The sequence below is a fragment of the Heterostelium album genome (assembly GCF_000004825.1).
Source record: "Heterostelium album PN500 unplaced genomic scaffold PPL_scaffold11, whole genome shotgun sequence".
Taxonomy (NCBI): domain Eukaryota; phylum Evosea; class Eumycetozoa; order Acytosteliales; family Acytosteliaceae; genus Heterostelium; species Heterostelium album.
This window is the reverse complement of record NW_008805073.1, coordinates 831,084-858,047: the sequence shown is the minus strand read 5'-3', so window position 1 is coordinate 858,047 and position 26,964 is coordinate 831,084. Positions and strand designations below refer to the sequence as shown.

General features: G+C 30.7%; 17 protein-coding genes across 17 annotated transcripts; 8 read left to right on the top strand and 9 right to left on the bottom strand.

Annotated features, from left to right (window-relative positions):
- Window positions 1-746: 746 nt before the first annotated feature.
- vps28 (ESCRT-I complex subunit VPS28) lies at window positions 747-2,052 on the top strand (the record flags this gene model as incomplete). Its single annotated transcript, XM_020580526.1, has 5 exons — window positions 747-875; window positions 956-1,023; window positions 1,108-1,496; window positions 1,590-1,671; window positions 1,770-2,052. The coding sequence occupies 5 exons, from the start codon at window positions 747-749 to the stop codon at window positions 2,050-2,052; spliced, it is 951 nt and encodes a 316-aa protein (XP_020429113.1).
- A 633-nt stretch (window positions 2,053-2,685) lies between these two features.
- On the bottom strand, window positions 2,686-3,050 carry spt4 (transcription initiation factor Spt4; the record flags this gene model as incomplete). The annotated part of the gene is made up of 2 exons (XM_020580525.1): window positions 2,686-2,788; window positions 2,887-3,050. The coding sequence occupies 2 exons, from the start codon at window positions 3,048-3,050 to the stop codon at window positions 2,686-2,688; spliced, it is 267 nt and encodes an 88-aa protein (XP_020429112.1).
- A 170-nt stretch (window positions 3,051-3,220) lies between these two features.
- On the top strand, window positions 3,221-6,443 carry PPL_09732 (uncharacterized protein; the record flags this gene model as incomplete). Its single annotated transcript, XM_020580524.1, has 3 exons — window positions 3,221-3,227; window positions 4,317-5,311; window positions 6,294-6,443. The coding sequence occupies 3 exons, from the start codon at window positions 3,221-3,223 to the stop codon at window positions 6,441-6,443; spliced, it is 1,152 nt and encodes a 383-aa protein (XP_020429111.1).
- A 64-nt stretch (window positions 6,444-6,507) lies between these two features.
- On the top strand, window positions 6,508-7,675 carry PPL_09731 (CsbD family protein; the record flags this gene model as incomplete). Its single annotated transcript, XM_020580523.1, has 2 exons — window positions 6,508-6,679; window positions 6,771-7,675. 2 exons carry the CDS (start codon window positions 6,508-6,510, stop codon window positions 7,673-7,675), a joined length of 1,077 nt encoding a protein of 358 aa, XP_020429110.1.
- A 200-nt stretch (window positions 7,676-7,875) lies between these two features.
- Window positions 7,876-9,267, bottom strand: PPL_09730 (alpha/beta hydrolase; the record flags this gene model as incomplete). The annotated part of the gene is made up of 3 exons (XM_020580522.1): window positions 7,876-8,337; window positions 8,421-8,797; window positions 8,883-9,267. 3 exons carry the CDS (start codon window positions 9,265-9,267, stop codon window positions 7,876-7,878), a joined length of 1,224 nt encoding a protein of 407 aa, XP_020429109.1.
- Window positions 9,268-9,576: 309 nt separating this feature from the next.
- PPL_09729 (2OG-Fe(II) oxygenase) lies at window positions 9,577-10,417 on the bottom strand (the record flags this gene model as incomplete). The annotated part of the gene is made up of 3 exons (XM_020580521.1): window positions 9,577-9,872; window positions 9,953-10,142; window positions 10,211-10,417. The coding sequence occupies 3 exons, from the start codon at window positions 10,415-10,417 to the stop codon at window positions 9,577-9,579; spliced, it is 693 nt and encodes a 230-aa protein (XP_020429108.1).
- Window positions 10,418-10,659: 242 nt separating this feature from the next.
- PPL_09728 (uncharacterized protein) lies at window positions 10,660-10,962 on the bottom strand (the record flags this gene model as incomplete). Its single annotated transcript, XM_020580520.1, has 1 exon — window positions 10,660-10,962. One exon carries the CDS (start codon window positions 10,960-10,962, stop codon window positions 10,660-10,662), a length of 303 nt encoding a protein of 100 aa, XP_020429107.1.
- Window positions 10,963-11,184: 222 nt separating this feature from the next.
- On the top strand, window positions 11,185-14,571 carry PPL_09727 (glycoside hydrolase family 30 protein; the record flags this gene model as incomplete). The annotated part of the gene is made up of 6 exons (XM_020580519.1): window positions 11,185-11,252; window positions 11,674-11,840; window positions 11,868-11,887; window positions 11,980-12,357; window positions 12,429-13,086; window positions 14,096-14,571. The coding sequence occupies 6 exons, from the start codon at window positions 11,185-11,187 to the stop codon at window positions 14,569-14,571; spliced, it is 1,767 nt and encodes a 588-aa protein (XP_020429106.1).
- A 367-nt stretch (window positions 14,572-14,938) lies between these two features.
- Window positions 14,939-15,166, top strand: PPL_09726 (uncharacterized protein; the record flags this gene model as incomplete). The annotated part of the gene is made up of 1 exon (XM_020580518.1): window positions 14,939-15,166. The coding sequence occupies one exon, from the start codon at window positions 14,939-14,941 to the stop codon at window positions 15,164-15,166; it is 228 nt and encodes a 75-aa protein (XP_020429105.1).
- A 101-nt stretch (window positions 15,167-15,267) lies between these two features.
- On the bottom strand, window positions 15,268-17,151 carry PPL_09725 (uncharacterized protein; the record flags this gene model as incomplete). Its single annotated transcript, XM_020580517.1, has 3 exons — window positions 15,268-16,751; window positions 16,822-17,079; window positions 17,148-17,151. The coding sequence occupies 3 exons, from the start codon at window positions 17,149-17,151 to the stop codon at window positions 15,268-15,270; spliced, it is 1,746 nt and encodes a 581-aa protein (XP_020429104.1).
- A 1,301-nt stretch (window positions 17,152-18,452) lies between these two features.
- PPL_09724 (uncharacterized protein) lies at window positions 18,453-19,698 on the bottom strand (the record flags this gene model as incomplete). The annotated part of the gene is made up of 3 exons (XM_020580516.1): window positions 18,453-18,462; window positions 18,642-19,290; window positions 19,347-19,698. 3 exons carry the CDS (start codon window positions 19,696-19,698, stop codon window positions 18,453-18,455), a joined length of 1,011 nt encoding a protein of 336 aa, XP_020429103.1.
- Window positions 19,699-20,889: 1,191 nt separating this feature from the next.
- On the top strand, window positions 20,890-21,036 carry PPL_09723 (uncharacterized protein; the record flags this gene model as incomplete). Its single annotated transcript, XM_020580515.1, has 1 exon — window positions 20,890-21,036. One exon carries the CDS (start codon window positions 20,890-20,892, stop codon window positions 21,034-21,036), a length of 147 nt encoding a protein of 48 aa, XP_020429102.1.
- Window positions 21,037-21,997: 961 nt separating this feature from the next.
- PPL_09722 (uncharacterized protein) lies at window positions 21,998-22,432 on the top strand (the record flags this gene model as incomplete). Its single annotated transcript, XM_020580514.1, has 1 exon — window positions 21,998-22,432. The coding sequence occupies one exon, from the start codon at window positions 21,998-22,000 to the stop codon at window positions 22,430-22,432; it is 435 nt and encodes a 144-aa protein (XP_020429101.1).
- Window positions 22,433-22,680: 248 nt separating this feature from the next.
- Window positions 22,681-22,848, bottom strand: PPL_09721 (uncharacterized protein; the record flags this gene model as incomplete). The annotated part of the gene is made up of 1 exon (XM_020580513.1): window positions 22,681-22,848. One exon carries the CDS (start codon window positions 22,846-22,848, stop codon window positions 22,681-22,683), a length of 168 nt encoding a protein of 55 aa, XP_020429100.1.
- Window positions 22,849-23,198: 350 nt separating this feature from the next.
- On the bottom strand, window positions 23,199-23,570 carry PPL_09720 (uncharacterized protein; the record flags this gene model as incomplete). Its single annotated transcript, XM_020580512.1, has 2 exons — window positions 23,199-23,211; window positions 23,269-23,570. The coding sequence occupies 2 exons, from the start codon at window positions 23,568-23,570 to the stop codon at window positions 23,199-23,201; spliced, it is 315 nt and encodes a 104-aa protein (XP_020429099.1).
- A 58-nt stretch (window positions 23,571-23,628) lies between these two features.
- PPL_09719 (uncharacterized protein) lies at window positions 23,629-24,325 on the bottom strand (the record flags this gene model as incomplete). Its single annotated transcript, XM_020580511.1, has 2 exons — window positions 23,629-23,918; window positions 23,974-24,325. 2 exons carry the CDS (start codon window positions 24,323-24,325, stop codon window positions 23,629-23,631), a joined length of 642 nt encoding a protein of 213 aa, XP_020429098.1.
- A 614-nt stretch (window positions 24,326-24,939) lies between these two features.
- Window positions 24,940-26,590, top strand: PPL_09718 (uncharacterized protein; the record flags this gene model as incomplete). Its single annotated transcript, XM_020580510.1, has 5 exons — window positions 24,940-24,949; window positions 25,017-25,447; window positions 25,686-25,980; window positions 26,035-26,200; window positions 26,566-26,590. 5 exons carry the CDS (start codon window positions 24,940-24,942, stop codon window positions 26,588-26,590), a joined length of 927 nt encoding a protein of 308 aa, XP_020429097.1.
- Window positions 26,591-26,964: the final 374 nt, after the last annotated feature.

Genomic DNA, 26,964 nt, shown 5'->3' with positions numbered 1-26,964 from the left:
ATATATTTATTTCACATTATCATATAATTATATGATCAATCGATCACAATTGTAAATTGTCAATTTACAAAAATCAATTTACAAATTCCGAATGTTTTTGTTGTTAATTTCAATCCCAAATAACAATAACAACAATAACAACAACAACAACAATAACATTTAGTTTCAGAACATTGTAGGAAATATCGTGGTAAATTTGATATTTACAGTTTTTAAAAGTATCATTATCTTAGTAACTTTGCATTGCTTCAACCTCCTTCCCAAAAATCCAAAAATAAAAATTCATAAAAAATTGAAAAATTTAAAAATTAAAAAAACAAAAATTAAAAAAAAAAGAAAAAACATAAACAAGATTAATAATATTATATTATAATCATCATTCATTTTAAAATTGTAGTTATTTAGTTTTATTATTTTATTATATAAATCATATTGTTTAAATTTGGCATCATTTTAATTAAAAGTTGTCATTTTTCTTTGTTAATTTCAAGTTATTTTTTATTTTAATTTATATTATTTAATTTATTTGTTATTTTTATTTTTATTTTTTGTTTTTTTTTGTCACAAGAGTAGTTATATTTATAATTATTTATTTGTTTGTTTCAAACCAACCAATTAGTTCGTCAGATTCTTAAGAGGAAAAACAAAAATATCGATTTTAAAATAACAGGTTTACTAGGGAAATAAAAGATAGATAGATATTTAGTCGATTAATTTAATAATAATAAATAAGAGTGAATATAATTATGTATAATCCTCCAGTAAGACAACACTTTCAACAGCCACCAACTCAACAACCACCACAGCCACAACAACCACCACAGATGATAAAGAGTTTATATCAATCACAGCCTATAAATGAACCACCTCCACCTGTATGTAGCTGATAGCTCTATATCTAAATATACAACTAATGAATCACTAACTCTACTTACTTTGAACAAACAAAAAACAGTATTATCCAAGTCCACCAACATATCAAGATAGTACATCTAAACCTAAACCATTACCACAGATACCATTGTAAGTTTGATTAAATTTGAAAAATGAAATGTATATACATTTAGATTACTAACATTATTGAATTTGATATCTATTGTTTTATAGAGGACCACCTGGCACATCTAATATCAATGGAAATGGATATCATCCGACGATGGTTGGTGGTGGCGGCGGCGGTGGTGCAGTGGCGAGTATAGGTGCCAATACATCGAGTGCATCACTACAGGCACAGATCGTAACAAAAGAAGTGAAGCTTTGTAATAATAATAAAGATAGAGAGATGTACGATAATCTAGCGGAACTATATTCAATCATCAAGGTGACTGAACACCTCGAGAAAGCATACATCAGAGACAGCGTACTCCCAAAAGACTACACCACTGCATGTTCAAAACTCATCGCTCAATTCAAATCCTCTCAAACTCTAGTCAAAGATCTTACTCCCAACGTTTCGAATTTCATGAGAGAATACAATCTCGATTGTAAAGCTGCATGTAAGTAAAAAAAACAAAACACAAACATATACATTCATCACCAACAACATAATATTAATACTTTTATCTTTAATATATATATATATATATTAGATGATAGATTAGTTAATAAAGGATATCCTTCAACTTTAGAACATAGTGTAAATACAGATTCCAACGATTCAATGACTGCAAAGTATGTAATAAAAACAACAACGATAAAGATATTGTAGACAAACATTATCTATAATAATGAATAACTAACTGATACTGATCATTATCATTAAAATCTAGGAATGTAGCAGAGACAGTACAACATTTTATTACTACAATGGATTCCGTTCGATTAAAGTTTGTTGCAGTTGATAATATTCATCCATTGCTAAGCGATCTCTTGGAGAGTCTCAATAGAAATACATGGCTATCGAATTTCGATGGCAAGGAAAAGATTATGAATTGGATGACCACTCTCAACAAGATGAAGGCAAGCGAAGAGTTGGACGAAGATCAAACCAGACAATTGTTATTCGATCTCGATAGTTCATATAATGCATTCTATAAAGCAATTAAACATTAATAATAATAATAATAATAATAATAATAATAATAATAATAATAATAATAATAATAATAATATATATATACATAAATATTTTTCACCTTTTTTCTTTTTCGTCAAATACTACTACTACCTAAATAACTAATTAACCTTCCCCTCTAAACTTCCTACTTCAAATAATGCAAGTTGTAACTTTGCAAATCCCCTCATCAAACAACAAACAAACAAACAGCATATAAAAGCTTAACTTAATTATTTATATAAATAAATTTAATAAATAAAGTTATTATTGTAATCTATAAATTAATTTACTAAAAAAAACAAAAACAAAGTTAAACAATAAGTTTTATAGGTTTTTTAATCTTTATTTATCATTGTTCTTTTGTGTTTAAATATAGCACCTTAGTTTTAAATGATCTCTGTATTATTATATACAATGGCTGTTGTATTGTGTTTGTTGTTATATCTAATTAAAGAATAACAATCAAATATCGATCGATGGTATGATCACTGTGTTGTAATCATCTTTTTGAATAATGATGATCCCACTGCTAGTTAATGTTTTAGCTTTTCTCTTTCTTTTTTGCTGTTTGTTATTATTATGATTGATTGTGTGTTGTAATTTTAGTTATAGTAGAGTTGTTTGTTTGATTATTTATCTGTCATGTTCAAAGCATAACATCCTGGAACACGTGAATCCAAACCTTGTTTTCTAGCAATCCAACTTTCATTTGGTTTCAAAACAGCAATTACACTAATAGTGATAAGAGAAAGAGTTAGTTAGTTAATTGAATAAACAATCTATCTTTTTTATATATATATATATATATTGTTATTTATTCCTTTCCGTACCCTTCAAAGTTTGGGGTGGTGGTTGTAGATGCTCTTCTTCTACCACCACCACAGTTCTCGCAACCATTCTCATCGAATTGCTGTTGAGTCTTTACCAATCCACAGCCGGTGCAAGCTTTGGCACTCTTGAAATTGGTTGGTGCAATAGTCTTTCTTGAACTCATTCTCTTCTTCTTTACTTTTTCTTTTTATGTATTACAAAACTACTTGTTATTTCTTTAATAGTAAGTCGATGGTGTGTGTTTGTGTTGTTGTTGTTTGTCGGTTCAAAAAAACAAAAACAAAAAACTTAGATTAAACCCTTAAGTTTATTGATGATTTGATATGATATGATATGAAAGGTGTTTAAATAATAAAAATAATTAAAAAAAAATAATATTTTGTTTTTGCATAAAATTTTTGAATTTTAAAGACTCTCTCTAACGAATTTTTGAAGTTCGATGGTAACGGATTTCGTTCAAGAAAAATAAAAAAAAATCAAAAAAAATAAAGAAATTGGTGGGTAACTAACAAAAAATCGAATTGAAATTTTTCATTTATTTTTATTTTTATTTATTTTTCTTTTATTTTATTTTAAATAAATAAATAATTATTTTTAAATATATTTAATAAAATTTTATTTAAAAAAAAGTAATAAAAATTGTAAGTTAATGTGAAGAGAAACAGCAACCAATAGTTAGTGGGTTTAAAAATAGTTTGGACATCGATGTAAAGTCCGACTTTGCTTTGTGTTCACAATTTACATTATTTAGGATCAATATTAATAGATATTAAACACAAACAAACACAATTATTATTTATTTAATTATTTAATTTTTATTTTAATATTTAAATTAAATTATTTATTTATATATATATTTAATTATTTTAATTTGTTTATTTATTTTCATTTGTCAAGTTATAAAAGATAACTTTTGTATTTTTTTTTAAACAAAAAAAAGATTAAGATTAAGATTGAGATGGGAAATATATAATATATTGGTTGTTGTTGACTTTTTCGATTGATTGAAGAATTAAAAAATATGATAACTAACATTGTTTCTTTTATCTTTGACTTTAACATATATTATAAACATACGTCTTTTACCACTTCACACAACAAAACACACACACAAACCACAAATATTCATCATATGATGCATTTTTTTGATGTTCAACTTTATTGCTTATGTTTTGTTTTGTTTTATTACTAAAAAAAACCAACAACAACAACTATGTAAATCTAATTAAACATTACATTATTGATCTGATCATAATTAAATATAAATAATAACTTTATTGTTTTTATTATTATATTGGTTGGTTAGACTCTCTTCTTTTTGTAATATAGATATAAGGACAAATTAAAAAAAAGAAAAGAAACCAAAACAAAATAATATATAGAAGAAAAAACAAATACATATAATTATATATATATATATATTAAATAGTTAAAGAAAATCAAAATATGGAGGAACAATTGATCGATAAATCCTATTTCACTTCACTCTATAAACAAATTAGACTTCAAGAGTTTCTCGAAGTTGCACATACCATCCTCTTGGATCGTCTTGAAAATGGATACGGAAAGACAGTGAAGGGTGTACCCCTCGGTTGCCTCCCGGTCGAACTCTTCAGAGACCACTTCTCTTCGTTCCGCTCTTGGCGTAGCTACACCAAAGACAGAGTCACCTTGATCAACGGCGAGAAGGTTAGCGTACAACACTTGTATTTTACATTCAATGCTCGTTCGGGATTCCCAACACTCTCCTCCGGTAAGGAGTGGGTCAAGAAGAAGATCGAGAAGAAAGATGGCACCGAGCCCGTCACTCACGAGTACCAAAAGGTTACATTCATCATAAGCTATCGTGACACTCGTGTCGAGTGTGACTTTAAGATGTCTGTCAACCTGCCAGGCGGAAACTCACAAGATGTCAATCCACAACAACAAATACAACAACCACCACAACAACAGCAACAGCAACAACAATTGCCACAACAACAACAACATCAACAAGTACAACAACCACAAACACATCATCAACCTCAACAGCAGCAACAACATCATCAAGTGCAACAACAACAACAACAACCACCACAACAACAATATCAACAAATGCCACAACAGCAACAACAACCACAACAACAAATTCCACAACTACCGGTATTACAATCACCACAACCACTGCAATATCAGATTCCTCAACCATCGATCCAACACTCAAGTTCGCCAACACAAATATCGCAACTTACTTTGCCACCAGTTCAACAACAATCTCCGGTACAACAGTCAGTCCAACTCCAAAAGCCTCAAATCAAACTCGACGCACCACTCACTCATTCACCGCCACAAGTTCACACACCACCACAACAATCTCAACAGATTCCACCACCACAACAACAACTTTCCCAAGACACCACACCACCTCTCCACCCACAGCCAGTTGTAAATATAAAGTTTGACGGTGCTTCATGAAGCAATCTTTAAAGAAAAAAAAAACAACAAAACAAAAAACAACTAAAATAATATATGTACCGTGCCAAAATCATCTTTGAAACATCAAGTAACAACAAAGACAACATCAATCAAAATAACCACTTCAACCTTGTTACCATTAGTAAAAAAAAAAAACAAAACCAACATCGAATAAAACAAAACCATCATCATCTCATCCAACCTTTATCAAATCGCGTCACAAAATCATTTTTCCAATATGATACTCAAGATAATAAACAGGAACCAATCTAAAATATATATATCTCAAAATTAAAACAAACAAAAACCATCATCTCATAAATTTCATAATAATTATTTCTTTTTTTTATTTCTTTTTTTTATTTATTTTTTTTAATTGTTGATGCCATGTGACACATCATCATAGTTTGTAGTTTACCATTAATAGTAATATTCGATATCTTTTATTTTATTGACAAATGATATTCTTTCAAATAATGGATAACCATTATTTTTTTAAATATCATATGAATTATTCTATTTTTGTGTCATGAGATTGATTTTTGAGACCCAAGTCTTTTATGCCTCACTACCCCTTTAGGTTGAGCAACACACACTCAATTTTGTTTGTTTTTTTTTGTTTTACCTTGTAAAATATTATTAAAGAGAAAAAAATAAGACATTGGAAAGTCGATTTGATCTTTTTTACCAAAATAGGTAAAAAAACAAAAAAACTAAAAATTTTGGAAAATTATTTCACTGGAATGAGATTTTTAATTAAATCCATTAATGGTCGAACATGGTCAATGGAAAATTAAAATAAAAAAAAAAATTTAAAACAAAATTAAAAAATGTAACTTTTCCAAAATCTCCTGTTTTCCTTTTTTGTTAAGTTTTTTGGCACCAAAAAAGAGATCTTGTTGGAAGTCTCAATGGTTTCATAAAAAAATAGAAATCTACTATACTCTATTAGATTTTCTTGTGGCCCACCATTATTGCCTTTGCCTACATGAGTCTCATCTTAATTGAAAAAAAGAAATCACAGAGCACCAACAAGATTAAAAAAGTCCATTTAGCCGTCAAGACCAAACAAATCCAATTCATTTGTAATCAAAACAAATAAATAAATAAATAATAAATTCCTACAACAATAATAGTTAAAATATTTTCAATATAAATTATTAATTATGACTGAATTACAACACAGTACATCCTACCTACCAACCAAGGAGGGTGACAGCTATAACTATGAGCCAACTAGCTCTCCATTTATTACCAGTGCTCAGGAGGGATACTCTTCACCAATCGCAGGTAGACAAATGTCAATGGAACATGCCACTCCACTTGAAGAGACTCAAGGTATGTTTAGAGTTTTTTTTTTATCAACTTTTTTTTTCAAAACTTAAACTAATTAGTTAAATTATTTTTTCTATTTAAAAAATATTAATAGCACCAGTATTTAAAGAGAAATTCTTTGAAGAAACAACTACATTTAGTAACCAACCACTAGAAGGTAGTACAACCTCATTCGGTGATCTGTCAAGTGTAAATGAAACCACTCTTGGTGGTGCAAAATCTCAGGTCTTTGAGCAAAAGATGGTTCCAGAATATCACCATGGTCCAAATGTAAATGATCCTGAGTACCACGGAACCGATACCATTTTAGAGTCAACACAAAGAAGCAGTACCTTCTTAGAGCCAGCTGATACACTTGTAGAGACTGAAGCACTGTTGACCTCCGAAGGTAGACCAGCAACTGAAACCACTTTCGTAAATCCAGGTCTTCAATCTAGTACCACCTCACTGCCATCTTCAGGTATCACCTTGCCAGCCACTGTCACCACCATCACTGACGAAAGTGTCACTACCATCCCAGGAGATACCATCACCACCACCACCAACAACACAATGTCACCAGCCATCGAGAGAGAAACCATCAAAGAGACTGTGACCAAGCCAAACGAAGTCACAGAAACCTTCACAGAGAAAAAGATTGAACGTGACTCTTTGGGAGAGACTCGCACCCTAACTGAAACTCAAACTCAGAAGCTTGGTGAGACTCGTGGAATCAACAGTTCCTCTGAGAAGCTCGGTTACGATGACTACTACGATGAACACTCATTGCACAACATCAGCTCCACTGAGAATCCAGACACCCACTTGCACGGAGAGCCACACAAGCCATCGCAAATGCAAAAGATCAAGGGTGCTCTCAAGGAGAAGTGGGGACACATCACCAAGAATAAGAAGATGGAAGAAGAAGGAAAGGTCTTAGAGTCACAATTCCAACGTCAAAAGAATGACTACGACTCCTATATGCATACTCACGGTACCCACACCACCAAGAAAGTATAAATGAAGTAAAAACAATCTAAAAAACAAAAAGAAAAAAAGAAAACAATGTAAATTTTGTAAATAAATAAAAAAAAAAGTAATCTTTGATATTACTACTTTTGTCCACATATATTTGTATTAATATACCGTTACATTACACATTTATTATAATTCGCCTTTTTACAAACCAATATATATATATTTTATGTATCTTATTATTATTACTGATTCGGTTGTTGATTTATCATTGAAATACATTTTATAATGGCGTTTATAATTGAATCTGGTGATTGGAATGGAACGAAATGATTGGTGTTGTTGTTTATAATATGGAAGCTGTTTGAGGAGTATGAAGCTAAAGTATTCTGTCTTTGTATCCAATCGTGATCTCCGTTTTCTCCGGCTGTCAGTACAACAAGTGGAGTGGATCCAAATGGATAACCGTTATTCGCAACCATAGTAGTGTTGATTTGTATTTCCAAATCTCGCAAAGAATCCAATAGAACATTGAGTTCATGCCATGCCGCTTGGAGGAAGTCGGAATTCAAAAAGACATGATTCGAATAGTACTTCAAATGTGGATCCAATGGTATCTGTGCACTGAGATATCCACTCTCCAATGGATATGAATCTATTATTCTTGGTATACCAGTTAATCTAAATAGATTTAATAATAAAAATGACTTTTGTGACAAATCCAAAAAAAAAGTTAATTATAAATATATAACTAATCGAACTAGTTGATATAAATATAATTAACACTTACATTTTTACCATCTATAATACCTTGTATTAGTGCATCGTTTGTACCATCTATTATATCCATAGAGTCAACAAGTACTAATCCAGCGGTCTTCTTTTGTGAGGTGAAAATCTGACCGATGGCACCACCGTATGACCATCCTACGAATATGATTTGATCACCTCCGATACCCAGTACATTTAAATACTCTGAGAGATCATTGGACATCTGCAAAGCACCGATAGACTCTGTTCTAGAGTCACTCCAACCATATCCATATCTATCGTAAACACAAAATCTACCAATCTGAGCCAACTCTTCACTGTAATCCTTTCTATTTCCCATCATTGTAACCATTTTAGAAATAACATTTCCCCAAACACTAGAGTAAAATGGTAATCCTAAATTATAATAATAATAATATTATTAATAATAATAGTCAAACAAATATATACAAATATATAGTTTAAAATTCAAACAACTTACCAGATTCAAATAATATTGTTTTACATTGATCGGTATTATTACAATTGTTATTATTATTTTCATAGCATCTAAAGTGTAAGTTGTTTCCGTTGAATGGTACCATGTAACTGACGCCACCATCACCCGAAGGCAGCATGGCATAGGCATCCGATGGATACTTGATATATGTTTGATCCAACAGCATCACCAGCGTGATATTCAGTACCGATATAACAAACAAAAGCTGTACGATCCATTTAAATATAAACTTTATTGTTTTATTGCTAATCAGTTTTATTCCACTGAGTATCGCAACTAACAACAACAAATAGATCCATGTTCCAAACAAATAATGTCCAATCTCTCTTTCAATATTTTTTGAACTTTCAAATATATTTTTAATCATTATATAAAATTATATATCTATATTTAATACATATATATATATATCTACATTCAAATAATAATATTAATTAATTAACAATACAATTCTAAATTAAATCAGCCCGTTAACTACTAAAAATTTAATAAGGGTGGTTATGATTGATTCAGTTTTTAAAATAAAATAAAATAAAAATAGTAAAAAAAAATAAAAATCAACTGATTCGAATGCAAACATTGTTGTTTCCACAATGAATAATAATGATGTTTTTTGACGAGTTTATGATATTTTCTCTGATTGTCAAGAGACAAGAGAATGTTTCGTTGGAAAAGTTTATTGATGTTTAAACATAAGATTCGATCTTATAACATATTTGATACCATCTTCAATGGTGGTCGAATCATGCCATGTATAATGTGGGAAGATCAAAACAGAACCTGCCTTGGGTGTAATAGTCTTCATCGGTGTATACTTCTCAATGGCATCTTTTCTTAGGAATCGAAAATCACCACCTCGGAAATCAACAGCACCACCGTCATTCAAAAAGAAAATAACCGAGAGGAACGATAGTTCTGTATTTGAAATTCTATACTCTCCATCTGTATGTGCTGGAAATCTTTGTCCTTTCTCTGCAAGATTGATAGAGATATATATATTAGTTATTTGAATCTAATAACATTATTAATTAGTTAACAAATTAGCTAATTACCATATTTAATAAATTTAAACTCTTCTGATATTCTATCGAATTTCCAATCGATTGTTTTAGGTGTGTTGTTGTTGGTATCGTTCGATAGTTGAACAACAGGTGGTCTAGTCAATGTTGTTGGTAGGAATCTTTCGATTCTTTCTTTTAACTTCAAAGATAGCTGATCTGAGAATCTACGTAATCTTAAACCCTATTTATAAATAAACTGGCAATGATGAGAAAGAAGAACAAATCAATTGATTAGGTATTTTCTCTTACATGATCTTTATTATTGAATGTATCACTCTTAGCATCTGGTGCTATATACAGAGTATTTAGTACTAATTGACATTCTTCTTTTGACAATACATCTCTTAAAAAGTAAGAATCTTTCTCTGGATATTCCAACTTTTCACATGTTATCGATTTTATCAACTCTACATTATTACTATTGTCAATGATAAACTCTGATATCTCTTTTGCCATAGTTGTTATTACTTATATTAAACCTATTACTAATACTTAAATATTTGTTTATTCATTTTAATTGGATTGATTTTAAAATCAAAGATAATGATGGTGGGGTTGATCAAACAATCTAAATTTGGGTTGTTTGCAATTTAATTAATTTATTTTATACTAAAATTAATCTTTGAACAAAAAAAAAAAAACAAAAAAATGAAAAGCATTTGGTAAGTTTTGAGAATAATATTAATGTTAATTATATTTTATTCAATGATTGGTTGACACGAATTACAACAGATATGATTCTTTGGATCGGCAGGAATAAAGACTTGATGTTGTTTGCAATCATCTTTGGTAATGATATGTCCACACTTTGCACCGTCGCACGGATGATAGCATTTAGGACAACAATTACCTGTAATAGGTCTGGTTTGAATTGCACCACCACTCTTTACACATTGTTCATTATCGATCGGTTCACAAGCAATTGGAATACATGCATCGATGACATAGGAAGATGATACGATCATAACCAACATTAAACTTATAGTAGTTCTGTAATTCATTTTATATAACCTTTTTGTGGTGTATTGATATTATTTTATTATATATTTATATGTTTATTCTTCTTTTCTTTTTAAAATAAATAAAAACTATTAATTTAATAAATAAGAATAGTGAAAAATGAATAAATAACATAAAAAAAAAAACAAATATTTTGAATATAAATAAATAATATATGATGTGGTAAATAATCAAAAGAGTATTTATTCATTCATTCATTTTATATGAATATATTTAAAGATATCTTTAATGGTTGTTTATTAAGACTTTTTGATATGGATTACAATACAAGGTTTTTTTTTTTTTTTGTATATGTTTTTTAATGTTACTAAGATGAACAAATAAGTTGTTTGATTATCAGCTAAAAAGTATGTAACTTCAATCCTTTATTTATTTAAAATACATATTTATATAAATAGAAATATACATTCAAAATCTATAGATTCAAATATCATAAAGAAAATACACTCATCAGCTCACATTTAAAAATAAACAATTTTAGATATTTTTGTTTTTTTTTTGTATTATTAAAAATATCTTTAATTTTAAGATGAAGGAAATGTTTATTTAATTATCATCTTAATAATTATGTAGCTTTTTTGTTGTACAATATAAAAATAGATAAATTAACAAAAGAAGATAATGAATGATAATAAGGTGCTACTTTTTTACTATTTTTGTTGTTTTTGTATTATTAATATATCTGCTCTAAGCAAAATTGGTGATCAAAGTAGTGGTAGTAGTAGTACTTCACAACAACCAATTCAAGTATGGTTGACTACTTTTGATCAATCATTTCTCTTTCAGAGGATGAATGATATTCATTTTAATAGTACATCTACCAAAGCAACATCGTCATCGTCGTCTTTTAATTCTAAAAGTAATACTAATAATATTATAATAATAGATGATACTATAAAATATCAAGTTTGTATTTAAATATATATATATTATTTAAAGGTGATTGTCTTGTTATTAATCTTTATATTTATATTTATTATTTATATTTATTGTTTTAGAGAATCTATGGATATGGTGCTGCTCTAACCCAATCATCAGCTTACTTATTCAGTTTGTTAATCGAACAAAACGAAACCAATGGATTGAATGTCTTGAAGTCATTGTTTGATCCTGTCGAGGGTATTGGTCTATCGATGATTAGAGTACCGGCAAGTGCATGTGATTTCTCATTGACAAACTACACCTATGACGACTACACCAATGACTACAAACTAGTGAATCTATCTATTGACGCAGACAAACAGTACACAATCCCAATCATCAAACAAATACAATCGATCAACCCAAATATAAAGTTAATCTACAGTCCTTGGACAGCTCCGAAATGGATGAAATCTTCCAATTCCTTGACAAGTGGTGAACTTCTATCGAATATGGTAAGTTTCTAAAAGCATTTTAATCTCTATTTAGTAAAGTTTACTAATTACTAACTATCTAAAATAAAAAGTATGATATTTATACAGATTTCTTTGTTTCTTTTTTAATGAAATATAAATTGGAGGAATCTATTGATATATTTGGTGTGACACTGCAGAATGAACCGTTGTTCCAACCTTTTAGTTATCCTGGAATGTATGTTCCTTCTGATGTTGCTGCACAATTGGTTGCATTGCTTGGTACAAAGTTGTTGGCGCAACCCGAGGTGTCAGATACGAGAATATTGATTTACGACCACAATTGGATAGATTTAGATTATCCACTCGATATACTGACTGATAGCGATGCCTATCCCTATGTAAATGCAACGGCATTCCACTGTTATCAAGGTGATGTTACTAATCAATCGGTACTCTACAACAAGTATCCAGAGAAAGAGATACACATGACCGAGTGTAGTGGTGGCTATTGGGCACCGGATTTTGCATCGGATCTCGCGTGGAATACAAACAATCTCTATATGGGTGCAGTACAAAACTGGGCTAGTTCCGTACTCCAATGGAATTTGGCATTGGATAGCAACGATGGTCCAACTAATAATGGTTGTAAGAATTGTCGTGGATTACTTACCGTTGATATTAATAACAATAGTATTAAGAATGATGATGGTGATAATGATGACCATCAAGTGTTGTTCAACGTTGAATACTATGGATTGGCACATTTCAGTAAATTCATTGTTGAACCAAGTTTTAGAATTGAATCGAGTGGCACCTTTGACAGTTGTTTGAATACCGTAGCGTTTGACAATGCAGATGATTCAATTCATTTTGTAATTCTCAACAACTGTGACTCACAAACTGATGTAGAAATACAATATGATGGTCAATATTTTCAATATTGTTTAGAGATGGGTTTAACAACTTTTAAATGGAGCAAATCTATTTTAAATTAAAAGTATTAATTTAATTAATAAATTAAAGAATAAATGATTCAATAGATTGTAACAACATTTTAGTTTTAAATTGAAGAAAATAATTATATATGTTTATTTATTCTCTTGTTTCTGAAGTAGTTGTCTTGATATTTGTTCACCACTGGATGTGTTTTATTTGTTTTCAAAAATAAATCCGATATATCTACAAGGCTAATATGTGAAAGGTGTGGATCACACTCTATTGATTTCAAAAATAGTTGTGTTTTTGTGATTGATTGTCCATCATTAAGTGTGATTGATTCTCCATTTGAAAGTGTATTTGCAAGGTTATTTTATGAATTTGAACTGGTTGATCATATTCTATTGATTTCAAGTATAGTTGTTGTGCAGTCATTGATTGTCTATTATGAAGTGTAATTGATTCAACATTTGAAAGTAAAAGACTAGAGTTCAAATTTTGTGCAGATTTATTGGTACTCATATGAGGCTTCCCACTCATTATTTTTGAAAAACATCAAAAAAAAAATAATATTAATAGTTAGATCAAAAAAGTTTTTAAATAAAACCTGGTTCAATTTACCTCCTTTCTACAATATAAATATCAAATTTGGTGTAAAAAACAATTATTTTGTATAAACACAAAAAAATGTGTTAATTCTTTCACCCACAGGAGAAATGGGGAAGTTAATTCTAATTTTCGATGAAATCAATTAGAAATTTGTTACAATATTGAATAATTTATTGTTAATATTTTTCGAAAGAATTGTTTTAGTATAAAACTTCTCAAAAATATTAAACAGGATCTATTTATTTATTTGATATTGGTTCTTGCACAAGTGTCATTGATGTTGCGACTGATGAAAAGACAGAGAGTAAATTCGAATCGGTCATTGGTTCCAACAATGAGAATGAAAATCGCTACTATGTAGGAGATGAAGTTCAGCCGAGAAGAGACACCCTTGAATTGAGTTATCCTGTTCAGAATGGCGATATCACCAATTGGCAAGCAATGGAGACAATCTATAGACACTCTTTCCAAAAACTAGAAGTTGACTCCAAGAAACAACCTGTTCTCTTGGTGGAGACACCAAACAATTCAAATGTAAATCGTGAGAAGATGGCCCAAATCATGTTTGAGAAATTCGATGTTCCATCTATGTACATCGCCAATCAAGCCATTCTCACTTTGTATTCTGCTGGACATCTAACTGCTGTTGTTCTCGACTCTAGCGATGGTGTTACCAGTGCTGTCCCTGTGTTAATGGATATGCAGTAGACAATGTAACGATCTCTCAAGACATCAGTGGAAAAGATCTCACTGATTTCATGATGAAATTGTTGAACAAACGTGGATACTCATTTGACAACAGTCAAAGAGAAATAGTTCGTGACATCAAAGAGAAACTGTGTTATGTTGCTCTGAACTATGAGAGCGAATTGCAACGTCCAGTCTCTAAAATTCAGAGAAATTGCACCATGCATGATGGAGAGGTGATAACCATCGATGTTGAACATTTCATGTGTCCAGAAGCTTTGTTCCAGCCAATGTTAATTGAGAAACAATACGATGGAGTACACAAGATCACTTTTGACTCGATCATGAAGTGCAATGCTCAATCATAGAACTCTTTGTTTCCAATGTAATGTTCTCCGGTGGTAACACTCTTATTCCTGGTTTTTCAGATCGTATGAAGAAGGAGATATCGACACTCTTCCCAACAAACATCAGAACCAAATTCATTCAATCACCAAGAGGTGTTTCCTCCGCTTGGGTAGGTGGATCAATCTTAGCAAACCATAACGATTTCCAATCAATGTGGATCACCAAACAACAATACACCGAAGATCCAACTATTATCAGAAGAAATTAATTTTTGTATGGGAAAGTGATTTTTCAAAAAACTTATTATATTTAATCAAACTATTTACATCTATCATAATTAATTTGATTTAAAGAAATTAAAAAAAAAATTTATTCTCTTGCTTTTTGAAGTAGTTGTCTTCTTGTCATTTGTTCACCGTTTGGAAGTGTTATCGTTTGCTTGTTGTTTAAAAGTGTTAATCCTATATATTTGTAAGCCAATCTTTGTTTATCATTTAATCTTAGTGATTCCAATAATAGTTGTTGTTTTGTCATTCGAACACCATTCTGCAGTGGTATTGTTTCATAGAGAGATAGTGTTGTTGCAATGTCAAAAAATGAATATGAATTGGTTGGATCACATTCTATTGCTTTTAAGTATAATTGTTGCTTTGTGATTGATTGTCCATTATTAAGTGTGATTGATTCATCTTTTGAAAGTATTCCTGCAAGGTTATGATATGAACATGAATATGTTGGATCACATTCTATTGATTTCAAGTATAGTTGTTGTTTTGTCATTGATTGTCCATCATTAAGTGTGATTGATTCACCAATTGAAAGTGTTCTTGCAAGATCATAATATGAAAGAGAATGGGTTGGATCATATTCTATTGATTTCAAGTATAGTTGTTGTTCTGTCATTGATTGTCCATCATTAAGTGTGATTGATTCACCAATTGAAAGTGTATTTGCAAGGTTAAAGTAAGAACCTGCCTTTGTTGGATCACATTCTATTGCTTTTAAGTATAATTGTTGTTGTGTCATTGATCGTCCATTATTAAGTGTGATTGATTCACCACTTGAAAGTGTATTTGCAAGGTTATTATATGAATTTGAATTCGTTGGATTAAATTCTATTGATTTTAAGTATAGTTGTTGTTTTGTCATTGATTGTCCATCATTAAGTGTGATTGATTCACCAATTGAAAGTGTATTTGCAAGGCTATTATATGAATATGAATAGGTTGGATCACATTCTATTACCTTTAAGTATAGTTGTTGCTTTGTCATTGATTGTCCATCATTAAGTGTGATTGATTCATCTTTTGAAAGTAAAAGTGCAAAGTTATAATAAGAATTGGAATTACATGGATCATATTCTATTGCTGTCAAGTATAATTGACGTTCTGTTATTGATCGTCCATCATTGAGAGTGATTGATTCACCAATTGAAAGTGTTGTTGCAAGGTTAACATATGAACTTGAATCGATGGGATCATATTCTATTGATTTCAAGTATAGTTGTTGTTTTGTCATTGATTGTCCATCATTAAGTGTGATTGATTCACCAATTGAAAGTGTAGTTGCAAGGTTAAAATATGAATCAGAATCTGTTGGATCACATTCTATTGATTTCAAGTATAATTGTTGTTCTGTCATTGATTGACCATTTTTAAGTGTGATTGATTCACCACTTGAAAGTGTATTTGCAAGGCTATTATATGAATATGAATAGGTTGGATCATATTCTATTACCTTTAAGTATAGTTGTTGTTCTGTCATTGATTGTCCATCATTAAATGTGATTGATTCACCTCTTGAAAGTGTAGTTGCAAGGTTAAAATATGAATCGGAATCGGTTGGATCACATTCTATTGATTTCAAATACAATTGTTGTTCTGTCATTGATTGTCCATCATTAAGTGTGATTGATTCACCCACTTGAAAGTGTCATTGCAAGGTTAAAATATGAACTGGAATCGGTGGGATCACATTCTATTGATTTCAAGAATAGTTGTTGTTTTGTCATTGATTGTCCATCATTAAGTGTAATTGATTCACCATTTGAAAGTATATTTGCAAGGTTAAAGTAAGAACTTGCCTTTGTTGGATCACATTCTATTGATTCTAAATAAAGTTGTTGTTCTGTCATTGATTGTCTTGATGTAAGAATGATAGATGATCGATTTTTAATGCCAACTTGAAATAATGATGAACATTAGCAGAATGCAAAATTTTTTCATTTTTGGGGATAAAATGAAATTTACACATTTTAAAAATTAAATTTTTAAGAAAAACAAAAGAATTATTTTTAGTGTATTATCAGAACTTTTGAGTTATAAGCACAATAATAGAATAAGAGAGAGATTTGACATTTATAAACCAATTGCTTAACATCAGATTACAGGACATGTTCAATGAAGTAATGATAGTATGTAGAGCGGTTGATGCCAACCTGACTGTTTGGATAGTGAACGACTCGACTCTACTCTCTGTGGTTGATTGGTAGCGCGCACATATATATATATATATATAATTTGTCTTGAAAGTTGACACCATACTATTTGATCACCTATGACAGCAAATAGAATAGTTATAGCAGGCGAAGCACATACTACACGATTATGATGGCAAGACTTGGCTCTGAGTTCGTGAACTAAGATAGATCATATAATAATAATCTGAGAAGCAGCACATATGATCATGATGGTAGTATTGGGCAGTGAAATTTAGACAAACCACCTTCCCACGCCGAATTACCGCTCAGGAAATGCAGTTCCGAGACGCCAAAGATCGACCGATTAGGAGTGTCGATGCCACACTCAGAGTGAAATAATGATAGAGTTGACCAGTTTGTTAGGTAGACCTTTTTATCTATAGCTCTACCACAACATATATAGTTGTTTTACGGATTGGCTGGTTAAATAGAGTAAAGAGAATCTTGCACGTGTAGTCAACGGCAAAAGTATTGTGTTGTCGTAGGTCACAATACTCCTGACAAAACTTTTTTGATAATCATTTATCATACAACAGTAAGTGTTGCGATAATGACCTTGTTTATCAAGTAAACGTTCGACATTAAACATGGTAATGACGGTTATTTATATCTAAAGAGGAAGTAATCTTTGGATCATCTCATCTGTGTAGTTGGACTTTTTCTTGTAAATTAAATAAAATAATTTGAGAATATTGGAAATCCTTTGTAGAAGATTTTCAACTTTAATTACTAAATCCATCGTGTGCCTCAGATGCATTCAGTTACAACTAAAGATTTCAACTTTAATAACGGAAACGATATGATAGAATTATAATAAATTGAAATGTTTGACTTTTTTGTGTTTTTTCTTTAATTAATTCTGACTCATAATCAGATGATTTCATATTTTGTTATAAGTCTAAAAATCTATGAAAAAATCTTTGAAAAAAATAACACAATCTTGTTCTTTTTTGAAGATTCAATCCATTATTGGTGATCAGTCCATAAACTTGTGGTTTTTGGACAAGACAACAGAAAAACTAAAATTGGTTCACAGTTATGTAAACGTCATTGTTATTTAAAAAAAATTAATTATTTATTTAAATCTAAAAAGTAAAGTTTAATAAAAAAATAAAAACGTATAAATATATATACTTATAATAAAATTTTCTATATAATTACAAATATTCCAATTGTAAATTATGTTATTGTTATCTATTGGGAAACACTATTTTTATTTTATAGATGTTGTCTGTTTTTGATTTATTATTGTATTTGTTATTACATTGGAGTGAATACAACATAGGTATCATCATAGGCATTGTTACTGAACCACAAATCATCACCATTGCACTCTGCAATAAGGTAACCACGTCCGTTTTTGACCTTGTACATATAACGTTTGTTACCATTATCTTCCAATGCATATTGAGATGGGATCAATGTTTGTAGAGGAGGATAAGTGGTTACACAATCAGAGGCAACGGTGTTCCATCCTCTGGCTATACCATTGAGATCCATATCCAAGATTTGGAGACCTCTTCTTGTCATTTTAAAATTTCCAGTGACGATGTCGATCAACGACATGATCAGATTTGCAAGCCATAAGCTTCCATCTGGTGAACCACCATAATGCCACTTTCCATCAGTTGGACAATGGTAGTCTTCTCTATCGGTCTCGAGGGAGATTTGATTTGAGATATCGATTGTATTGTCTCTTCTAGTAGCAGTTGCAACGGCCAACTTGATTGTGTTTTGGTTCCACTTGTTGTCTTGTTTTACTTGTCTCCAACTCTTAAAGTATAACTTTGATTGGTACCAATAGTTGCCGCATTTCTTGACGATACGCATATTGGCATTTTGACTTCTACCTAAGATATAGTTTTGTTCATCACTGCCACGAATAGTATACAATATTCCTGCAGGTGGTGATACTTAATAAAAGTTGTCAATACCCAAAAAAATAATATTTAAATTGCTGAAAACATACATGGAGCCCAGACAGTAGCACCTCTTCCATCAGCAAAAATGTCAAAGTCTCCACCTTCCTCTTCTGGTGATTGAACGTAGGTACCATTGAAGTTTACAGGTTCCATTGGCTCGGTGGTATAATATTCTTTCTTCCATGATGCTTCAATATCACGCTTGGCTCCTGGTTTTCTTGAATAAGATGTGAGTGTGTTGGATGTAACGGTTGGACACTCAGAGTTATGAGTGGTATCTCGGCCATGATTAGCAACTTCATGTGGTAATTCAACCAAAACTTCAGACTTGGAGACAACCATACTTGATAAACATAATGCTACCAAGAAAAAGGCACATTTTTTATAAAATATAGACATTTATTTATATAATGAAGTTTGAAGGTGTTCAATTGCCTGTATTTATAGATAAAACTTTTTGTTTTTTCGAATTAAACTCAATTTAATTATTATTAATTGAAAATAGGTGAAAGAATTTTTGGAATCAATTCCACCTCAAAATAAACTCTTGTAGATTGACCATTATTCTTTGAAGTGCACATCAAATCAAAACCATTAGATTTTATTTTTTTTTACTATCATCAAAACTATTTAAATTTTTTGACTAATTAAACTAGCTGTGAAAGATTAAAATTAATTAATTACTTTTTTTTTTTTTTTGGAGATTTTGAAGATTTTTTTAACTCCCAACCACTTTCGCCTGAACATACATTTTTTTTTCAAAAAATGTTAATTTTAAAAATTAAAAATTAGTGGGGTTTTTGTGATCTGACTGGTTTTTTTTATTTTATTCGATTTATGGTTACAAGCAAGAGCCAGTTTGTTTTGTTTTTCATTATGTTTCGATCTACAACAGTTGAATAAGCAAGTTACAAATTACCTTGATCATTCTATTATTTTTAAACCCAAAGAAGATGATGCAATCTATAATTTTTGAAAATAATCAAGTTTTTATCTTATTTTTTTATTAGAACCGAAGATATAAACTGTATTCGAGTTAAAGAATTATTAGATTTAGTTTCTTATTATCTAAAAAAAAATAATTATTGGACACCACGCACAATAAATTGATTTTATTCTTTTTTTTTAATTTAAAATTTTGGTTCCTTTTAATTTATTTTTGAACTAATTAATATTTCTTAGAATGTAAAAGAAATTTATTGTTCTTGGTAAAATATATTCAGATCATACATCATCCAACAAACTTATTTTTGTTTATGAACTTTACAATTGTTTTTATTATTTTATTCCATTACATGCAGTCATCAAAGCAATGAAGTTGTAAAACAAAAAATAAAATTTGGATGAATCCGCTTTGAAGTAACAATTAAGTGAATATATTGGATAGATATTATATAGGAATTATTTTTATTTATTGTTTAGACTTATTGTTGATATTTAAGCATCAGCTCTTTCCTTTACACTTTTACATATCTACTACTAGCAATACAATATTTTACAATTATTAATTAGTCCTGCTTTTACAAATCAAATATTCATTCATTGTTCCAAGAAATTCATGAGAACTTGAATAAATGTCAGAATTTCAATATGACCTATCTAGAGAAACAGAAAATCGATTCCACTCAAATCTTTGAGCAAATTCATGATCTCAGCGAAGAAAAACATATTTTAGAACAGCGGTTGGATTTGGATACTATGTTTTCGTCATTTAATAGATTAAAGAATGACAACTAATGATTCTATCTTCAATAATTTCCTTCTCCTCATTCAATCATGATATATTATAGGGAACTTAATCTACTCCCAATTATCTAGTCTATACAATTAAACTATAATCAATTCATTCATCTTGTATATTTATTTATCATTCCAATCAACTCACTTCCCTCTAAAAAATATACAAATCTCATAGCTAAATAAATGTTGTGTGTTGTTTGAGATTGATCATACACAAGCACATATTAATTTATTTAAAAGAAATAAATAAAAAAGTAATATTTTTATTTATTGTTTTACTTTTTGAAGTAGTTGTCTTCTTGTCATTTGTTACCCATTTGGAAGTGTTATCGTTTGTTTGTTTTTCAAAAGTGAGAATCCAAAGTTTTTGTAACACCTAGTTTCAGAATAGATTATTCTAATGTATTTTCAAAACTTGTAAGTTATAGATTTAACATTTATATAAATAAATATATAGTAAAATTTTATTTTAATTTTTTCTTTTGTACTAAACTATATCTAGATATACCAAATAATAGATCTATGAGATGAAAAATATTTCTGAAAGGTTGGTGTTGTCCTCTTCTTATCCTGAACAATATATCACCTTTCTGAGGATTAGTTCCTCCGATAGCTAAATAGAAGTGTTGAGAGAAGAAAAATTATTAATATATCTGAGATGTCGATGGCAAATATACACCGTTCAAAACTCCATTCCAATCTGTGTTAAGATCAACGGTCCCTGAGGTCCAATGTGTGGATTACAACAATGCGAGCTCGACGAATTTTGTATCTCAATCAATAGTCATCCAGAGTGTATCTCCAACTCGACCGGTCCACTTGATAAATGTCCAACCGTTTTGTCTCGATGGTTTCAGCTGTATCGCTATCAACAATGTACCAACATGTGTTCCACAAGATCAACTTACCTTGTGCGGCGATAAGATTTGTCCATTCGATATGATCGGTGTCAATTTCAATGGTAATCGTACCTGTACAGGTCAAGCTATCGGATTTGATTGATCCACCAACCACCGGTGCAACCTGTGGTATCTCCAGATGTCAAGTCGGATTCAAATGTGTCTTGGTAAACAGCATTCCAACCTGTGTTGGTGAGTCTCCAGCATCCTGTGGAAACCAAGTATGCGATCCAGTCCGTGAGATATGTGCCAACTTTAATGGTAAACATATTTGTATCCCACGTACCATCATTACCTCTGGACACATCACTTCTGGACCAATAACTTTAGGACCAATCACCTCTGGACCAATAACTGGTTCTGGAACTCTAGGTGGTATCAGCGTTACTCAATATGGAAACCAAAAATGTCTCTTTGGATACCAATGTCTCTCTCAATGGAGTTCCAACTTGTGTGCCACCATCTCAAGCAACCGATCCTCTTTGTGGAGGTAGATTAAGTCCAATCGGCCAAATCTGTCTAAACATCAATATTATCAAGTGTTGTGCACCATTCAAGGCACTGTTAACCAAGCAAGATTAAAACAAATAAAATTTTATGTATATAAAAAAGAAATTACACATTTTGAAAAAGTTTTATTACATTTTTTTGATATTTAAAAATAAAAATAAGGAAAGGGATGAATAAATAAATATTTATTATTATTTGTTTTGATAGTATAGTAATATTATATTATATTTTTTTAAATTACGCGGTGTGGACCAAATACTTCATAATGGATTTTTGAGACTGCTACACCATTTTCAGTGAGTTGCTTTGCGACTGCTCGCATGAATGGAACTGGTTTGCAGAAATAGTAATGAACGTTTGTGTCTTTCAACTCGTTGGCTAAAACCTTTTGAATATCCATAATTCCTTCATGAATTTTGGTGGCAAATGGTCAACCGCTGCTTGGTGATGGCTTGGTCAAGAAAGTATGGCTTGAGAATCCTGGAAGAGCGCTTCCTGTTTTACTTCTTTTTCAAAGGCAAGTGATTGTGTGTCACGTGCAGAGTGCAACCTTTCCTTGGTGTCCTTTCTCTTTTAGGCCATGGAGAATCGAGAGCATTGGGTCTGACCGACACACAAAATAATTTTTTTTTTTAGATTGAAAAAGTAACGTTTAATAAAAAAATAAAAACCTTTAAAATATTTTTTAATAATTTTATTTATAATAAAATTTCTATATAGTAATTACAAATATTCCAATTGTATCGTTATCTATTGGTAAACACTATTTTTATTTTATAGATGTTGTCTGTTTTTGATTTATTATTGTATTTGTTATTACATTGGAGTGAATACAACATAGGTATCATCATAGGCATTGTTACTGAACCACAAAGCATCACCATTGCATTCAGCAATGAGGTAACCAGCTCCGTTTTTGACCTTGTACATATAACGTTTGTTTCCATTATCTTCCAATGCATATTGAGAAGGGATCAATGTTTGTACAGGAGGATAAGTGGTTATACAATCAGAGGCAACGGTGTTCCATCCTCTGGCTATACCATTGACATCCATATCCAAGATTTGGACACCTCTTCTTGTCATTGCAAAATTACCAGTGACGATGTCGATCAACGACATGATCAGATTTGCAAGCCATAAGCTTCCATCTGGTGCACTACCATAATGCCACTTGACATCACTTGGGACAATGGTAGTCTTCTCTATCGGTCTCGAGGGAGATTGGACGTGAGATATCGATTGTATTGGCTGTTCTAGTAGCAGTTCCAACGGCCAACTTGATTGTGTTTTGGTTCCACTTGTTGTCTTGTTTTACTTGTCTCCAACTCTTAAAGTATAACTTTGATTGGTACCAATAGTTGCCGCATTTCTTGACGATACGCATATTGGCATTTTGACTTCTACCTAAGATATAGTTTTGTTCATCACTGCCACGAATAGTATACAATATTCCTGCAGGTGGTGATACTTAATAAATGTTGTTAATACACAAAAAATAATATTTAAATTGCTGAAAACTTACAAGGAGCCCAGACAGTAGCACCTTTTCCATCAGCAAAAATGTCAAAGTCTTCCCCTTCCTCTTCTGGTGATTGAACGTAGGTACCATTGAAGTTTACAGGTTCCATTGGCTCGGTGGTATAATATTCTTTCTTCCATGATGCTTCAATATCACGCTTGGCTCCTGGTTTTCTTGAATAAGATGTGAGTGTGTTGGATGTAACGATTGGACACTCAGAGTTATGAGTGGTATCTCGGCCATGATTAGCAACTTCATGTGGTATTTCAACCAAAACTTCAGACTTGGAGACAACCATACTTGATAAACATAATGCTACCAAGAAAATGGCACATTTTTTATAAAATATAGACATTTATTTATATATATTTATAAAAAAATGATAATGAAGTTTGAAGGTGTTCAAATTGCCTATATTTATAGATAAAACTTTTTGTTTTTTCTAATTAAACTCTTGTTTTAAATTTAATTATTAATCATTGAAAATAGGTGAACAATTTTTTGTAATCAATTCCACCTGGTTTATTGTTTAACAGTACATTAGACTCAAAATTAACTCTTGTAGATTGACCTTTATTCTTTGAAGTGCACATCACCCACATCAAATCAAAACCATTAGATTTTATTTTTTTTATTATCATCAAAACACTATTTTAATTTTTGGCTTAATTAATTAAAAATTAGCTGGTGTGAAAGATTAAATTAATTAATTACTTTTTTTTGGAGATTTTGAAGATTTTTTTAACTTCATAGAACATTATGTTCGATCTACAATAGTTGAATGAGCAATTTACAAATTACCTTGATCATTCTATTAATTTTAAACCCAAAGAAGATGATTTGGTTTTAATAGCCAACCAAAACATTCATTGTCAACTACCACCATTCTAATCAAATTTGGCAACCGGTATCAAATAAAACAACATCACCACAGACTGTCAATTTTACATAACCACTTAAACCTGGACAATGGCAATGTGTTTGTTGTGATAAGGTCAATGAAGCAAAGCATTCGTATTGTGAGTTGTGTTTAACTCCAAATTCAGATCCTCAACAATTAGTCCCAGAAGTGGTATCTCCATCATCCAATCTATCACCAGCATTTGGCTCCGCACCTACACCAGTCCTAGCAGCTACTTCCTACACCAGTTACGGCACCGGTATTTGGAGCACCATCATCCACCATGTCATTTGGAACATCAACGACCACTTCAGCATTTGGAACAACAACCATACCAACATTTGGAAATCCAACACCAAAGAAAGAGGAGACATTATTATTTTCCCAGGTGAATCAAGTATAGAAGCGTTGAAAGAAGGACAATGGAAATGTGCTTGTTTTGAAACTGTCAACGAAGTAAATAACAAAACATGCAATATCTGTATGGTTCCAAATCCAACAGCTGCAAAAACCTCACTCTTTGAAAATCCAACACTAACACCATCAACTCCACCTGTGAAAAAGAAAGATACATCAGTATTTAGTAATCCAACCCCACAACTGAAGAAAAGAAAGAAGAGAAACCATAGTTTTGTTCGACACCATCTACTTCTTCATTCTTTGGTAATCCAACTCCACCAGCCAAGCCTGATGAAAAGAAAGATGGAAGACCATCATCATTATTTGGATCAACAACTTCCCCCAACTTCATCAATAATATTTGGAAAACCATGAACAACAACCGACGCTCCTATAGTTTTCAACTTTTGTAAAGATAGTGATGACGGTGCCGACGAAAAGGAAGAGAGTTTCAACAAGCAGAAAGAAGATGATACTAGAAGCTTATGAGAATGGTGATCATGATGATGAAGAAGATGACCAAGATGATGAAGAAGATCAAGATGAAGAAGATGACTATGATGACCAAGATAATGATTCTTATCAAGATCAACAAGAAGAGGAAGACGAGAGTGAAGAGGAGAAAGATCAGCCACCAAGTTTCATAGTTGAAGAACCAAGAGCTAAAGTTTCATTCGGTAGTGTTGATACCCCTAATACTCCTCCAACCGGTAATGTTTCATCAAAACCTCAACAATCAGTCTTTGGAAATCCATAAACCTCAGTTTTTGGAGGTGCTCTCACAGCTTCTACATCTTCAGTTTTTGGTGGTTCTACTTCTATCTTTGGCAGTCAAACTACTCTTGCATCCAATTCAACACCATCAACATCATCCGTTTTTGGAAGCAGTGGATCCTCTGTATTCGGAAACAATCAACCAACACCCGCACTGTATTCACCCAAAACGCTCAAAAACTATATTAATTATTAATATTTTTTGTTTTTAATTTTTTTTAATATTAAAAAATCCTACTCAACAATCACAAATTCTCTATCTTTTATTTATTCATTCTTTATCAAAGAGAATTCTCTCAACTTATTTTTATAAACATTTTTTTTTTAGAACTATTGTTTATTTAAATTTATATTTATAGTTCATAGTCACTCTTTTCTATAGATATAATTTTGCTTTATCATAATATCTTTATTTTACTTTGTAGATTTTTTTATATTATTCATTTTATCTTATATACTGGTTTTTATTTTTATTATTTATAAAATGTCACTCATAACAGAATTTTTAAATATAAATAAAGTCATATCAAATCAAGAGCTGATTAAAACTTTACAATCAAAAAGTATAGCTGGTGATTTACAATCAATTTTATGTTATTTCTATCTCGTTTTTTAATTATGTTTAATCATTTCATTGGTAGAGATTCAATAGATGATTTTAAGTTTTATATTGTTAGTAGTCCTAAAGATTCTATATATTTAAAAGATAATTATTCACCTAAAAAAATATATTATATTGTTTAAATCGGTTTTTAGGAAAAAAAGAAAAACCAATAGATATATTAAAATTCACTTTAGAGAATAGTAGTAAATATCAGAAATCCTATTATTTAGAATGAATTGAATCGTAAATAATCTCATTAAGTTGACTTTAATTTATAAAAAAAAAATTTATAACTTTAAAATAAATAAATTACAAT